We start from the raw sequence: 17,990 nt of genomic DNA on the forward strand, positions 1-17,990 counted from the left end.
CCATCACTACTTGCACTGTTTTCTTGCTATGGTATGGGGGAGACAAAAAAAGAAATCGTCTTCCCACGGGTATTTCCCGTGGAAATTTTAGGAAAATAAATATTGAGTTAATTAAGAGATTTTTTTTAAACCAAAATACCAGTAAAAAAACTAATTACCGGTAAATTTACCAGGATATGATTTTCCTAATTTATCGTTATACCGGTAAACTGGTTACCAGTAATGCACAACTGCTGCATCAGATCTCTAACTTGTAGATGACTACAACTTGTGTCCCATCTAGTCTCATAAATGCTTAGTAGACAACAAAACTGGATACTGCACATACCAAAGAAGTATGGAAATCCCAGCTGTGGTCAGCAGAGCATTATCTTGCTGGAAAATGGCTGTTTGCAGTTCTTTCATGAAAGACAACATGAGAGACAGGATTTTCTGAATATATTTTCATTATTTTCATGTTGTCACTGTTCTTTGAATGACAGTCATATGAGATGGTTCCCACGCTAGCACATTATCAGTGGGGTTAATGAAAATGGAACAGTAAAGGTGGAATTGAAGCACTCCCAATGGTTCTCCACATTCTGACATGGTGGTTGACTATTCCCAAACAGAACCAGGATTTGTTGTTAAAGATAGTCAGTTCATCAATATAATAATTATTTACAATTTTTTGGCACTGCAATACATAACTGAGTAGAATATAGAAAAGAAGAAAAAAATATTTAATTTTAAGGCTTTTTACCCTATTATTGTTGTACCCGTAATAATAATAAATATTAATCTACATTTTATTAATTTACAAAATTATAAGAAGAAAAAGTCATGTACAAAGTGAAAACAGGGTATAAATCAGATAAAAGAACAATTAGTTACAGAAACATAAATGAAAATTAATATACAAGAATACAATATGACAAAAGAAATGCAAAGACAATGAGGATGATCACAAAGATTATTGAGAATTGTAGAGCTGGTGATGTTCACAAAGATAACTAACGTTGTTGGAGTTAAGTATAAGGTTTTGCCTCAGCCTAACATTATTGACCATAGGACTATGAAAAAGATTTTGCTGCATGCTATCAGTGACACCACAGGTAATGCAGAAGTCATTAATATTTTTACTGAAACTAAGAAGGTAAGAGTGAAAGTTACCGTACTCAGACAGTTACTGTGTTTATTACCATATAATATTGAAAGAACACCTCAACCTGAAATTAAAAAAAATGCTAGTGGGCAATCTTTTTATTTTTCCAAATTTTGCATTAGGTATGTGCCACTGCTGAAAATTAAGCCACACCAACAAGGGAATTGGTCTCCTAAGTATAAAATGCATATTTTATCATTATCTGTAATAGTCAAAAATCTTTTCCATTCTATGCAAGCTGCTGTTAAAGTTAAAAACTATCTTTGCTTTAATTTTTACAACACTATGTACAGTACATTTGGAGCTGGGGAAGGGGGAAACAAAACCATAGCAGTCATAAAACATGCATTATTATTAATATAAAAATTTTCATATTGTGAATATACCATCATCTTTTTAATTGAAATCATGCATTATTATTATTTTACAGTTTATTACTTTTTAAAAATACAGCATATTTTAAAAGGGAAATGTTGATGCTTATAGTGTGCTATGCCAATAAAAATGCTGCACCATTGGTTGTTGAGATATATGCTGCCACCAATAAATTTTAAAGCATGCACATGTCTGTATTGCATACACTAAGCCAAGTCTATGTATCATGGAGAAGAAAAATGACAAATATATTTTAAGTAAATAACATAAATAAATATTCACTATCAATTTTGTTTTCAAATATACAAAATTTCATAAATTATAGTCAAACCTCAGTTTTTGAGCATAATTTGTTCCTAAAAGTTGTTTTAAGACCAGAACAAATTTTTCCATAAGAAACAATATAAAAAGGATTAATTCATTTCTGACCCACAAAATCTGTTAAATATAATGCTGAATGTTAATTATGTACTAGTGAGAAATAATTAAAAATAGTTATATTTAATAATAAATTTTTGTTATTTAATTTGACTTAAGCACTTTTAAACATGAATTCTTGGATGCCATTTATATTATGAGCATGTCAATTAATGCTGTTTTATTAATTAATTAGATTTAAATTCAACTGCAGCACATACTGAAAAACAAAAGTAGTATCTTTCCTGCATTCACATTGAAATCTAATTTAAATACAGTCGACCCCCCTATAAGATATAGATACGTTCCAATTTATTAGGAATTTGATTTCTTACAAGTCGTTCCAATCACAGCCCGACACGTGTCAAGTTTACGGACTACGGCTGATTGAAAGGTTTTCTTCCATAAAATTAATCAATTCTACACTAATCCGACTCAACATTTCCAAAATACGTATATTTTTTCGTAGTTTTATAGGAATCGTAATTATAGGGACCGTAATTATAGGGGGGTCGACTGTAGTGATGTAAATAAATAAATGATCCATGTCATGATGTCTAATGACATGAGGCAATCTCAGCACCACTAACTTCTGAATCAGTAGTCCTGCCATTGATTGGTTGGGCTGTCGACTTTCTTTAACAAAGGAAGTGTAGGGAGTTGACTATCTATGGCTGGCTTTTGCTGAGTAGCTTGTTTGGCAACTGAGTTATTGTGCAGTAAATGGTGCAGTTATGAGTTTGAAATTCTGTTTGTGAACCAATTTGTTTGAAAAGTGAGATGTTCAAAACCAAGGTTTGACTAATTCCTGTCTGAACTAAAAGCATTGAACAATTTGTTGTCCACATAATCATCAGTGTCAGAAATTCTTGTTTCAGTTTAATGCCATAGTGCCTTTACTACATTGCCATAATAGAATGCATTCTTAGTTCTGTCTACCACATTACTGATACTGCACATCTTCAACAAACATTTAATGGTCTCTTTTGTAATGGAATCCAATACAAAGGATACTCAGTTGATCACATCTTGATGGCTTGGAAAGTTGGTCTTTTGTATCTTTATTTTTTCCTGCACTTTTTTCCCCTGTACTGTCAGACTTGTTTTGAAGGGTTTGTTCCAGACCATGTCTACCAGTTGAACGAAACTCGTGCACTTTGCAGGAATTAGGACCAGATCAGTATCCATGGCATGAAGCAATTCTTGAACTTCAGTCACAACATGTATTGGTACTTTATCAAAAATCAGAGGCATTCTCACCCCAAATCCTTCTGATTCACTGCTGTATATTTTCTGCTGTCATTCATTTATTTAAGCTTGATGCCACACAAACATTTTTCAAAATACATAGGAATACAAAAACTTTGAGTGGAATTCTTCCAAATGGCTTCTTGAAAATATAGAATGCCAGTAATTTGTGCTGCAAAGCACAAAGTGCAACAGCTCTTTTTGCACATCCAGTGTTTGTAATTCTAATAGTATCTTCATCTTTTAAATTGTTTGTCCTTCCTGCTGGATATTAAAAACTGCCACTTTGGTCTGGTTCATATTTTGAATATTATTATCTGTGTAGTCATGCCTCCATCTGTTCATCTTGATGACTCAATGTAATAATCCAGTTTTATTGGTCATATTTTGAATATTATTATCTGTGTAGTCATGCCTCCATCTGTTCATCTTGATGACTCAATGTAATAATCCAGTTTTATTGGTCAAATCATCAAGTGTTTTCTGGCTGTTGTTTGTTTGCATATGGATGGCAATACCAAATCATTTTCCANTTTATTGGTCATATTTTGAATATTATTATCTGTGTAGTCATGCCTCCATCTGTTCATCTTGATGACTCAATGTAATAATCCAGTTTTATTGGTCAAATCATCAAGTGTTTTCTGGCTGTTGTTTGTTTGCATATGGATGGCAATACCAAATCATTTTCCATCAAGCAATAAACTGGTTTGATGCCTTGAAACTTTCTAGGACAAGCTGTTCAGCTATTTCTTTTGCTTTCAGGAGAACATTAGAAAAGGATCTTGAAGATTGTTCTTTATCAAAAAATTAAAATAATTCTGTATCCATCTCTTCTGAAAGTAGTTTCCTTTCACTTCCTATAACAAAATAATCAAGGCCAAGAAAAGATGCATTGCTTTTTTTTTTGGCCTTGATTATTTTGTTGAAGTAAAAATTCATTAACAAGCTATCCTGAAAGTCTCTGCTTGTGAATTCTGAACTCTTTGGAAGTTTTATGCAGGATGTTATCATTGGTTTTTATGCCAAGTTAAAATCTCTAGTTCTTTTTTTGACAGTACAGTTATTTCTCATATTTTTAAAAGACTATTGGTACAATACAGTAAAGATACAATACATAGTAAAGATGAACCTAATCTGTAAGGCAAACTAGTTAAAATGTTATGTCAATAGCACTGTGCCCAGCTACAAATGGAGGAGACTTGCCATTCTGCAAATTTGTATATTATTTTGTTAAAAACTGAATGATGATTGAAAATAGTTTACAGATATTTATTGCTTAGTTCTTGAGAAGGGAAAGGGAGGTGTGATCTTTTTATAAGAGCTTTTGTAACAAGAAACATTTCCAAAATAGGGGAAATCATTCAGTATTTTATGATTTGTATGTAGTTGTCTATTGATATAGTTGCTGATGTTCAAGATGAATTTCATGGTGATATGAGTCTGAGCCATCCTACATAAGTTCCTGCCAGGACAAAGCATGAAGGATAAAGACTGGAAAATGAGTAAAAACATGGCATAGCTATTAGTTGCAGTCTTCACTAAGACATTTGTCTTGTTGTTACCAAGAATTCCAGCAAGTCTTTTGACCCAGTCTATAAAGTAATGGTTAGAGCTATCTATAATAAAATCAAGAATCATACAAGTGAAGTGATGGCTGTTGGAGTTATGTAGAGAATAAGTGGCAGAGGTGGTCTGTGTCTATGACAATTATATAATAAAATACTTTTTTTGATTTACAGTAGTATTTTACTATAATAAAAACGTTTTTGACCTATTCATAGGTCTTCCTCTATGTACTAGTCCTAACTGAGGAAGACCTATGAATAGGTTGAAAATGTTTTTATTATAGTAAAATACTGCTGGAAATCAAAAGATGTTTCATTATATAATTGTTTTGCATTTCAGTATAACTAGAGATTATTTTGTCTATGGCAATGTTTTTGTTAATGAAGGATTGATTGTACCAAATGACAATATCATTAATGGCTAGCCATTCATCCTGAAAAATGGAGTGGTGAATGGTGAATCACGCGAGTGTACAATGGTCCATGAAAGGCAGTACATGAATAAATAACAATTATTTATTTTTTTCACATGAATCGTAATATACAGGATTTTTTCGGATTCCAACTCTAAGCGTTACAAAATATCCAAAATAGGAGCAAGGAATAGAGTAAATACAAATCAAGGGAACCCACGCACAAAAATTAAGGAAAGACTGACTTGTAATCTTATAACTAATACTTACACTAAATTATAAACTAAAAGAGGAAAGGAAGATTTACAAAAAGTTTTAGTATGCTAGAAGAAGAGGTTATAAAGAATACCTGGGTTTTCTGTTGGTATTGATGCTCTTCTGGTGGGGAACCACTATTTCGTTTCCCGATGATCTTTAATTGGATCTCTTTAATGATTCTTCTTATACAAGGGACATTCATCTCTCTTTCTTTACGTTAATAGGGTTTTTTCTCCTATGCAGGCCACCTTTGTTTCTCTTTGTCCTTCTAGACAACAAGCAGGAGCATAACTTTCACACGTCTACCTTCATTGAGAGTACGACCCAAGAATGACCCTTCTTTTCCATTATAGTAGCTTCAGGACTCTCACTTCCCATTGTCAATGTGGTTCTTAGAAAGGGTTATCCCCACCCACAGGAAGGAATGTTAGTTGAAAATTCGAGAAAACAAAAGGGGAAACAAAGAAGAAAGAAAACTTAAAACTAAACTTATATCTAAAATATATACAGTAATGTGGCGTATCACCACAATGGGTTGAGTCAAGGGTGTAGAGTGGAGTTCAATTGTTTCTTTAAGGATCAAGAGCACACAGCTAATACCAGAGACAAATTTTGAATTATCAGAGAACACACTGATGCTTTAAAACTTATCAGGTGGCTTGTACATTGTAGATCTATAATAGGATGTGGCAGGTCAGTGAATCTTAATTTGACCTGTTGTAAGTGACTATATGCTGATTTCAATGCCTCTGTAGAGCCTATATCTGTTGCAATTATGAGTATGCTTTGGTAAGAAAGGGAAGTGTTCTGAGCAGATTGAAGTTTCCTATAGTTATGTATTTTGTCAAAAGTACTCTCACAGACAGGATGCATAGCAGATGATGGGTTTCAAAGCTTTGTGTTTTAGGCTCTCGGAACATTTTACTACTCTGTGCAGAGCAGTGGAATTAAGCCAGGGTTCTCCAACATATTGTATTTGATGGCTAGAAGATAGTTTATGGTCTAAATATACCCTAAGAAATTTAAAGTGCTTCACAATCTGGACATGATAACTGGACAGGCAAACAGTTGGAATATGTTTATGTGCTGATAGAGATCTTGTTTATAAGGTTAGTCAAGACAGTTTCTTTAATCTTGAAAGCATTAATTTTGAGATTGTTCTGTAGACCCCAATCTGTAATTTTAACGATGACAGACCCAGTCTTGTGTTCCAAATAAGCCCTGAAATACCCAGGAAAAACAGGAAGATTTTTCTTAGCATAAGCAAAAGAGGATATGTGCTTTCTAAGTTTAAGGCATAGCAATTCATTGATTATTGATTAGCCATTTGTGTACTAGAAGACCAGATTTACCATTTCAGTCAGGAAACTAAAAAGCCAGATATACCAACTGACAACTAGTTTTTCTAATCCTAACATGAATTGTACACCCATATTATCTAAAACAAAATAAACTATTCTTTAACAATCCACGAAAAACCTTTTTTTTTTTTTACGAGTGTTATGTCACTATTAAATTCCACAAGTACTTTCGACCTCCACCGAGGTCTGCTTCAGGTGGTGACTGGCCTGTTTTGACCCTACCGTCATGACGATGTTGCCAACGATGTAAATAAATAAATGTGCGCGTCGGGTTTCACCCCTCTGACCGACACTGTTCGAATTCCTCGAACAAGTACTTCCACGCCTGTGCAAGCGTTTCCCCATCCTTGTAGTTGATGCAGTTGCCCCCCCCTGATAGCTTTATGGATCTCCCAGGCCTCCAGGTGGCGGATGTGAGAATGATGCACTCCGGCACCGTAAGCAGATATTGGAGCTGGTGCATCTCATGTGCTACACTTTGGTTTTCCAGTTCAACGAAGCTACTTATTTACAAAGACGAGGGGTCCCCATGGGCAGCCCACTTTCGGGGGACCTCTGCGAGCTAGTGGTGAGACAGTTGGAGGAGAAAGTGTTGCCCAAATTCTTACCAAACATCAGTCTATACCAAAGATATGTGGACGACATCTTTATACTGTGGAAAACCACTCCCAATCTGGACGATTTTTTGTCGTGTATGAACGACAATGCGTACGGCCTCACCCTCGGCTTGGATCAGGTTAGCAACTCGAGTGCACATTTTCTGGATGTTAACATTCGTCTCAGGGGGCAAGATAGAAACCAGCGTTTACCATAAACCTGACCAGCTCCCGCTGTTCATACCTGCGAACTCTTCCGACCCCTTTGCCTACAAAATTGCGGCTTTCCGTGCCCTTACCAGACGGGCCTTCACGCACCACACACATGTGCGCAACACATGGTTGGAGATCCGTCGCATAGAAAAAATTGCCGTTGAGCATGGTTACAGTAAAGCCATGGTCCACGGTTTAGCATGTGCATACACCCGCCGCATCCCTCGCCGCAGGGACTGCCCCCTACCATCGCCGGACGACAATCGACAACCAGATAGGAACGCCAGACGCGCGGTCGTCCAGTTCAACCTACATTTAGACCCCCTATATAGGGAGATCGCTCGCAACAGCCGCACAAAAATCGCGTACTTAAAAACCGGCACGCTTTACGACCTGCTGCGCAATGCCAAAGACGCGATGGATCTAACCAGAGCTCCAGGTGTTTACTCCGTTCCCATCAGGGACGACAGATTCAATAGGGAGTTAGTTTATATTAACTCCACCATCCGGTCAACATAGAAACGAATATGTGAACACCAAGCTGATATTAATCATAAAAGACACACCACCGCCTTATCGACCTACGTCACCGACCCTGAAATAAGGGCGGACTTCCGCAACACCAGACTTATCAGACAAGCGTTCTGTGTGGATCACATCCGCCACCTGGAGGCCTGGGAGATCCATAAAGCTATTGGGGGGCAACTGCATCAACTACAAGGATGGGGAAACTCTTGCACAGGCGTGGAAGTACTTGTTTGAGGAATTCGAACAGTGTCGGTCAGAGGGGTGAAACCCGACGCGCACATTTATTTATTTACATCGTTGGCAACATCGTCATGACGGTAGGGTCGAAACATGGCCAGTCACCACCTGAAGCAGACTTCGGTGGAGATTGAAAGTACTTGTTGAATTTAATAGTGACATAACACTCGTAAAAAAAGGTTTTTTGTGTATTGTTATTATTCAACGCAGTGTTAAGTGGTTGGAAGTCATTTAACTATTCTTTAAAAAATTTTTCAATTAATACAGTAATGAAATATCCAAGGACAATAACAAATATAAGAAATATTCATAAAGCAGAAGAAACAATAAAATTTTTTCATATCTTGTCTTTTTCAGCAACTTCAGGGCTTCTTCAACACAATAGTCTTTACAGGCAGAGCAGTTGATCTTTTATTTGAGGCTACTTGTCTGCCTTATCTATATATATAAAAATGAGTGTCTGTCCTTCATGCATTACCACACCGTTTATCCGATTGCCGTGAAACTTTGGGAAGTTTTTTAATACACTCCTGCGAAGGTTTCTGGCATAGTACATTTATCCTACGATAGATGGCACATGTGTATACAAGCATTTTACTGTGTGTTTGATCAATTTCAAATTGTGAAGACCATTTCCCCCTCCAAAAAATATCTCTATATATGCATTTGTTATTTATGATATTTGTAATAATTTTTGGTTAATCACTTTATTTTAACTTTTTTTTTTTTGCTAATTATGTATTTGCTCGAACTTTGTCAAAACCTTAACTGTATCCCGAACAACAACCGAAGTTGTAGAAGGAAATTCACCTATTTTATCGATCTAGGGATCCCCTTTTCCAAATTTTAATATCAACTCAAAATAATTTAAAAAGACAAATTACAATAAAACAGTTTATTATCCAACTATCAGAAATTTCACAACGTGCCAAGGAAGAGAGGAGGGAGCAATTAAATAATTAAAATTATAAAGGATTAAAAAGTATATATAAAAATGGGGAATATCACACTTCTGACAATCGCTGCACGTGTGTGGACTAAATTTGGAGAATCCGTGCTTCTCACATGGACAATTGTATGTGGCCAGCTCACGCGTCCGAAAACCTTCTAATTTATTCATGTACGCACCAGACGGAAAAACAAAAAATATCATGTATCCACAAGCACTCCAATAAATAAATAGAGTTGAAATGACACTTTGAAATGTTTTCCCAATGAAAATGATTAATAATAATAAGTTTCAATAGAAATGATGTAAATTGAATTTTATCATAACGAGTTTGCTTGAATTTCATTTCTTCTGAGATCGCAGCAATGCGCGATGGGTAAGCTACCGTGTTTCCCCGAAAATAAGACAGTGTCTTATATGAATTTTTGCTCTGAAAAATGCACTAGGTCTTATTTTCTGCGGATGTCTTATTTTCGGGGAAACACGGTAGTTATGTATAAATGTTAAAAATTTCTCAGGTGGTGGTACAATCACAATAAAAACATTTTTAAAATATTTCAGTTAGTATATTAATAAAAGATTGACTCCAGCCATAAAGACTTGAATTGAAACACTAGAAACCTATAATCCAGTAATTTTTATTATATGTGCAAATGCGTATGCCACCCTCAATAACACCACTATTAATTTTTGCAATATTGACTCCTTTCCCACAGCAAGGAGGTCTTTCTTCAAACTATAAATCTTATTATTCTACCCCTTCCCTTTCTCTCATCTTATGTTACCTTCCCTTTGCACACACGTACATCAATCTTCCATTGTTTCAGCAGCTAGGGTTTAGTTTGCCTGATAATGCCTGTTCAACACGGGCAAAAACATTTACACTATTACAAAGATCAGGGCCAAGCTGTGCTATGATACAGAGAGACAGCTGCATCAGGTGGCACTGTAAGGGGGTGGTATAAGCAGCATTTAAGAGGGCAGTATAAGCAGCATTTAAGGGGTAGCATTTCGAAGACTTGCATCATACTGAGAAAATCTACCACATGTCCTTGATAAAGATTGCGGGATTATAGGTTTTTTTTAGAGTTTTTAATTCAAGTATAACCAGTTTTTGAGTGGTAGTATTCGGGACTGTGGAGTTGTGTAAAAATTTACCGACTCCAACTTTGCCTTACTATCCAACTCCAACTCCAACTCCAACCAGGGGCAGACTTGTTACCAAAATAGACCCGGAAATTCTGATGTCATCACATGACCTCAGAATAAAAGATTCAATAAATAGAGTTCTAATAAAGATAGAACATAAAAGCTTTTTTATTCCAAAGCTAAAAGACTCCTCTAAGTAATGACACAGTTAATATATAAATATGTATTTGATAATTTTTACTTTCCTGGCTGTTATATATAACAGAGGGAAACTGTAGTGATCAGTCAAAAGATAACCCCTCCTAAGTTTTTACATTTTTGGATTCAGGACACCTCAAAATGTTGAGATATGCAAAACATTCGGTTTTTCTGTGTATGGATGTTAAACTGTATGTGAGGCACAAGTTGTTCACCCAGTTTGAAGCCTAATAAAGTCTGTGGTTTTTAAATTGGAGTCAGATGGTTTAACACAGGAGTTATTAAGCTTCAAAGTAGTTGAACTAAATCCTGCCCCAATACACATTCTAACATCTCAGGTGAGAACATCTTTAACGAGTTTTACTGTACTATTTTTTTTTTTCTTTTACTCTTTTTATCCTGTGGGCACTAAGAGGGCCTCTTATAGCAGGCCCATTATGGGTTCGGCCAGGCCCACAATGGGGCAACCGGGTGGTGAGGGACGGGGCCCAACATATCCGAACAGACCACCCCCCGAAATTCCTGGGAATTCCTTGAACCATCTGTATTCGATCTCGAGTCCCCCAGAGCAGTAGGCTGCCACCTTGACCGCTTGGCCATCCGGCCAGTTTACTGTACTATTATAAAATGACAAAAAGCTTAATTTTGAGGGTAAAGACGAGTTTTATAAAAAAAATTGTGAAGGCTAATAACGAGTAAAATAGTCATTAAATCCGACCACACAAGATATGACACATGACTCCTTCTGTCTCCATTCTATCTACCTTTAATTAAGAACCAAAATTTAATAGATATTAATGCCCCTTTATACACAAGCTACTGCGTCAAATTTAGTTTCTTAAACTTTACCCATTCTGAGATATTGTTTAATATCTCAGAACAGAGAATAAAGAAATTAAACAAATTAGACACCAACACACACACATGAATTTTCCCCTTTTATTTGACATTTTTTGGGTTCAGGAGGTCTCCAAATGTGTAGATTTGCAAAAAACTTGGAGGGTCAAATTTGACATGATTCCAATACTTTTCCGTTTTATATACATAACAAGTTGGGAAGTAAAAAACTTGTCAGAGTTGCTGGATTTTTTGACAACTCTGACTCTGACTCCACAACCCTGGTAGTATTACCAATAAAGACTTGTGTTCCTTAGGTTGTTGAAGAAGGACAAAATGTAAAGACATTTGATTGTTTCTTCTGATTGTGAATATTTTTTATATAATCTATTCTTTTGCTATGGAGATAAATATGGCTTAAAAGTGATAGAAATTAAAAGTAAATTATGGGTTGTATTATTTTATTTAAATGCATTTTTTTTTTTTAGTTTTTTAATTATTCAAACATTATGAAAAATTATATCTTTATTTATTGTGCTTTTTGATTTGATGTAGTTCTTGCTACATCATTTTATTTTTCAATTTTTATTTTAAAACATTGTTTTAGAAACTTTTGTTTTTTGCCTTTATTATTATACATTTTATACAATCTTTCTGTTTTTATGTTGGTTATTGAAATGAATTTTGCTTTGTCATGCTTAAAATCAAGTAATATTGAATTACAGTTTTGGATAGTAATTACAGAATTATTAGTTTTGGATAGTAAAAGGATGGTTGAAAAGAAAAGTTTACAAGTAAAGATTTCTTCTTCAATAGCAAAACAAGTGATCTTTATCACATCTTTCTTAATTTTCTACAATAAACAGAGACCAAGATTAAAACAATCCTCTTTATTAGCACAATGCCTAACTATGCATTTCAGATTGGTAATTATTTCAAGCCCCTCTTTAGGCTACAAATTTTAAATTTAAAAAACAATTGTAAAACATATTTATTAACAAAGAAAAAACAATTAGAATTTACAAGTATATAAAAAAGAACCTCATAGCTTGTGTTCTGAACAAAAGAACAAAAAAGGTGTCAATAAGTAATTTCTCACAACAAATTCTTTTATTTTTAAAAACTTTTAAGATTTATTTCGTTTTTTTTTTTTATAAATTTTAAATCACTTATGAAGGAAAAATTAATGATTCATATTTATCTCTTCTATAGTAATGGTTTGTCAAATAAAATGAATTCAAATTTTTTTTGAATAACTATAAATAATATTTCCTTTACAAAACATTGTAACAATAAATATTTTTAAAATATAGATGTTCATGAGTTTTTTGAGCTACATAACAAAATTATTACTAATATATTCACTAATATATCATATAGTATTTAACATTAAAAGGATTTACAACGTTATATAAATTATATGATATATATTAATTTTTATGTTTTTCCTTTATTTCAGGTTGTCTATTTTACTGCTCTTTTTCCATATGTGGTTCTAGTCATCCTTTTTTTCCGTGGGGTAACATTACCTGGTGCTAAAGAAGGTATTATTTTCTATGTTACACCAAATTGGAAGCTGCTTGGGACTGCTCAGGTAAATTTATTTTGTTTTTTAAATTAAAATTTGCATGTATTTGCATTTTAAAAATTTCTTGCAATATAATTGCAAAAAATTTGTGGAATTTCTTCCAATTATATTGCAAGAAATTTTTATTAGAAAGAAATATATATATTTAAAAGACAATATAAAAATTATACTGTATTTTTCTCACTTTATAAGATGCACTTTTTTGTATCAAATATTAGGATACGTCCTAAAAGCCAAATGTATCCTACGCTGTGAATAATATTTTTATCTTAAAAAAATTTATGGAAAAATGTGATGCATCCAATACAATGATGTATCACACAAGGCAAAAAATGTGGTATTTACTGTTATCATCATATATACATTTATAAACTATTGGTAGAAGTTATTGGCAATTTTTAGATTAAGTAAGCTTAAATGGACTTTTAGACTAGAAAAAACTTTTGAAAGTCAACAGTTCAACATCTTGACAAATAGAAACATGGTGTAATTTTGATTCTTTGATAATTTAATAGAAAACAATATAGGATTTTACTATATTCTTTTTATAATATGATTAGTGTATTTTCATATGAATTACTCACAGATTACATAATGTAGTATATGCTAATTTTAAATTGCAATTACAAACTCATCAAACAGCTTTTCCTTGAAAATCTTGTTGATGAAATTTAAAAAATGCCAAGAACTTGAAAAATTGTGATAGCATATGACATTCATCCCTAAACTATCAAGTACATCTATACCTCTTGTCTGGTTCTCTTTATCATTTTTTATATGTTCAATCCATGCTATAATTGATATCATTATACACTCCTATTTGAATTTGTAGCTTGAAAGTTGGTAAATTTCTAGTAAATATTCCCAATCTAAGTAATAGTCATTTCAGAGAACTTTCGAGAAGTTTAGACACACAATACAATAAGTGTCATCCCAGTAGCATAGTGGGGGCGGCAGGGGTGGCCCACCCCAGGCGGCACTTTTTAGGGAGCGATAAAATTATGTTTTAGGGGGGCAAAATTTGACAATAAATAAAATAATAATATCTTCAAAGAATTTGAACCATTTTATTTCATATTTTCATATAAAATATTTCATATTTTTTTTTTGCTTGTACGATTATTCGTATATATATACCTTCTATATCCAATAGAGTAGAGCTAGGTCACTTGCGTTACTCCTATCCAAATCTCCCTAGTCGCTAACTGTAACTGATTTAGAACCAGCATGCACTGCAAATTATTCTTCGCATTGCAAAATGACATACGCATGCATCAGGAACTTCCATTTGAACAAACCTCACCTGCCATCCGGGTCAGCGATTTTAAAAAAGTGGCAACACAAGCATGGAATTTTTCATTACTTATTCTGTGACGAAACTGAATTTTAGTCTTTTAAATTGAGATATCTAAATAAGGGGGACGAAATTTTCTTCCGCTCCAGGCGGCTGACACCCACACTATGCCACTGTGTCATCCTAATAAGCTTATTTTTAAATCAATTTATTTGCTTTTCTCAGAGCAAAAACTTACATTTCAAAAGCACTTGGATTATATAATATTGCCATCATGAAGAGTCAAAAGAAGAAATTTTTCTTGTTTCGTTGATGTTGATCTCAGACATGCTTGTTTTTTCTAAGACGTTTTTTCACTTTGAAAAAAGTAGTATGAATAGAATTTATTTGAGGAGTTTTCTAAAGGGTGTGTTTTATTTTTAAAATTACACAGCTAATTATTGCAAAAATTTTGATATTTATAATTTTAAAGATGAGAAACAAAAAGAATAACATTTTCACTTGTCACCATGTTCAAACTGATGAAAAAAAATGCTAAATTCAGGAACCAAAACAAACTTTTTATTCAGAAATGTTTTCAGCCTTTTAAAAGATCATCATCTGTTGGGAAATTACAATGCTTTAGAACAAATACATTGGGCTTAGTGATGTTTATATATATACAGGTTGACATTCAAAAATCCAGCAAACTCCAGACCTGAGAAGTGCTGGATTTTTTATATTTATATATGATGTATATATATAACAGAGAATGACTACCTGTATAATCGTTTAATGAAAGAAAATTAAACACTAAATGAAATGAAAGCAAATGAAATTTTAATGTTCATCAACTAAATAAAGCAGATATTATTATTCCATTCAGTCCCTGTTGTGATAAGTCCCCCAATGTATTACAACCCTATTTATTAGGCTAACTAATTTAATCTAAAATAAATAAAACAGTTTTACAGAATTTTAGTTAAGTACCTTCAAATTTGCCACGTTGGCACCAACGTGGCAAATTTGAAAATGTGCTCTGAAATCCATGTTGACATTCTGAAGGAACCAGATTATTGATGGCCAGATTTTTGAATGTCAACCTGTATACAGTATCATGCCAGGGTAAAGTGATAGCTGGCTAAGTGCCATAGTGAGTGATTATATAGGTTGTGGTGTAGTAGTAGTAGTCCCCAGTTGGTGCTGTGAGTAACTGTGGATTGTTATATCAAGAATTAAATATGTCTAGAAACAAAGAATTACTCAGAGGTCTGGATGGCATAACTGACAACATTATTGCATGGTAAGTGGGAGTTGAAAGTTCAAATCCCACTCCGAGCTGATTTTTTTCTCCAGACTATTCTAAAATTATTTAATAAATATTAAATTATTATAATTATCTATTTCAATAAGAGATGGTGCCTAACATTTATCTCTAATATCAAATTACTTAATATCTAATTATTAATAGTAGCGAAAAAATAGCTTGATTAATTATGGTGATCGTTTGGTTTACTATTCATAAGAATGCTATTACATTTGAATCTTTGTTTTTTTTTAATTTAAAATAATTTTATTAATTTTTATTTAATTATAATTTTTTAGTAAAGTAAAATCAAAATAAATTACAACAGCAAATAAACAAAAAAGTATAAAATAAAACAAAATAGTAATAAATTAACAATATTTTTTGTGTAGAGAGCTCACATTGGGCAATTGTGACAGCCAATTTCATGTTACCCACTGACAATTAAACTTGGACAGTTCCATTACACGTGTGTGAAATTTACATCTTGTTTTGACAATTTATAAACTATATTTGTAACAATGTGAAATCATTTTAATCATTTTGAAACACCCTATAATTAAAATCAGAGAAAAATTATACTAACATAGTATCAGTTGCTGATATTTTTGAATCAATACTAATACAAACCTTTAAATATCTTGATTTAAAAATCACTTTCATTTGCAACAGCTCTTATACAAGTTCAAAGGAAAGTCTATACATCTCATAACTTTTAAACCACCTATTGTAGCACCACAGAGGTAATTGCCACCTATACGAAAGTGGTCATGTGCAATCCATTGAATGCTACTTTAGCATCTTTAGCAGTGAAATAAGGAACTAAGAAACTAATAGAACTAGGTAAAAAATTTCAATTACAGAATGAAAGAGCATTGTTTATTTAGAACAAAACAATACTTCATTCAGTTTTAACACTTACAGGAAAGAACATTGTAGAACATTAAGAAAGCATTGGCAGAAAACTAATTTCCTACATTTGGCAACACAATTATTGGATATGGTGGTTGTATGGAATGATGTCCAACACAATCATCCAATACTTATCACCAATGAACTTCTTCATTTGGAGAGACCTGAAAAATCAAGTTTTTTGTTACAGAACTTTTCACCATGACAAATTTAAAGGAGTGCATCAATGCCTATAATTCTGTAGTCCATGCAATGCTGCATACTATTTGAGATGTTCTGTCCCATCTCGAATCCAAAAGTACGTTGTCACTTTGAACACTGAGTAAAGTATACTACTAGGCAAGTTAGTTGCATCTGTGCTGCACAAACTTTATGTTACATCTGTGTTGTTTTGTGCATAACTATTTACTACTTTCTTGGTTTTTTTGCTCTTTCCTGTGTTTCTGATAAACCAAATATTATTTTGTACTAAATAAATAATTCTCTTTCATTTTGCAATTAGAATTTTTTTGTTTATCTCTGTTAATTTCTTAGTTTTCTTTAGTTCTTCTGTATTTTGCCACTAGGAGTGCTAAAGTTACATCCAATGGACTTTGCATTGTCACTTACTTTTGTGAAGATCGCGAATACCGTTAACAAAGAGAGACAATTTTTACAATATAAAGGTCTTTTATTCGCGTACAGAGTACAGGAAATATTTTTAAGATGCCAGCTATTATCTCTATCCCTGGACAATATATCTTAATATTAACAACATAGACTCAACAAACAAAATTAAATAATTCGACAATTCCTTACTTTTAATAACTATTCTACTAATAAACTATACACTCAAATCTTAGGGCTAAACTTACGGCTAATGATTATATACTAAAAGTGAAAACTAGATTTTAGACAAGACAGAAACTAAGAGATAAAGGTGAAAGACAAAGGAAGTTGGGTACCCAAATGTTTCCGGCGTGTTTCACGGGGAATGAAAAGTTCTTTCCGACGGACTTTCTGATTTCACTAGACACTTTAGAACGAATGAAAGCAACCTTCCCAGTATTCGTTCTCCTCCGTTTTCTTTTCTCTTCCTAAAGTTCGTTCTGGTTTCCACTCGGTTCCAATACCTCCAAGAGCTTGCTTCACACGTCCTTTTCCGTCTCGTACTCTCTACCAGAATGCCCTCCTGTACCCCTTTTTACCCTGAGGGTCACACCTTCCCCTTTGTTTCACAGGGGTCCCCCGCTGTTCCACCGTTAAACAAAAGAGGGAAGAAACTTCCAGAAAGACAATAGAAAAGGAAGACAAAGGAAAATATATAAAGAAAATATGAATTATAACTATACAATTATGGCTTGTAGCCACATATGCCCCATACAAAAAGTTGTCAATTACCGAAGTGCAACTTACGGTAGTTGACTTTTTTATTTCGTAA

At 33.5% G+C, this 17,990-nt stretch overlaps 1 protein-coding gene across 1 annotated transcript in view; it reads left to right on the forward strand.

The window, feature by feature from the left end:
* Nucleotides 1–17,990, forward strand: part of LOC111630960 (sodium-dependent proline transporter-like) — a 123,914-nt gene that overhangs the window by 52,126 nt on the left and 53,798 nt on the right. The window contains exon 7 of the mRNA XM_023375127.1: nt 12,951–13,085. Coding sequence (XP_023230895.1) covers nt 12,951–13,085 — 135 coding nt within the window. The remainder of the gene's footprint in view (nt 1–12,950; nt 13,086–17,990) is intronic.

The sequence above is a fragment of the Centruroides sculpturatus genome, unplaced genomic scaffold (genome assembly GCF_000671375.1).
Source record: "Centruroides sculpturatus isolate CEXI.00-Female unplaced genomic scaffold, Cexi_2.0 scaffold753, whole genome shotgun sequence".
NCBI lineage: Eukaryota > Metazoa > Arthropoda > Arachnida > Scorpiones > Buthidae > Centruroides > Centruroides sculpturatus.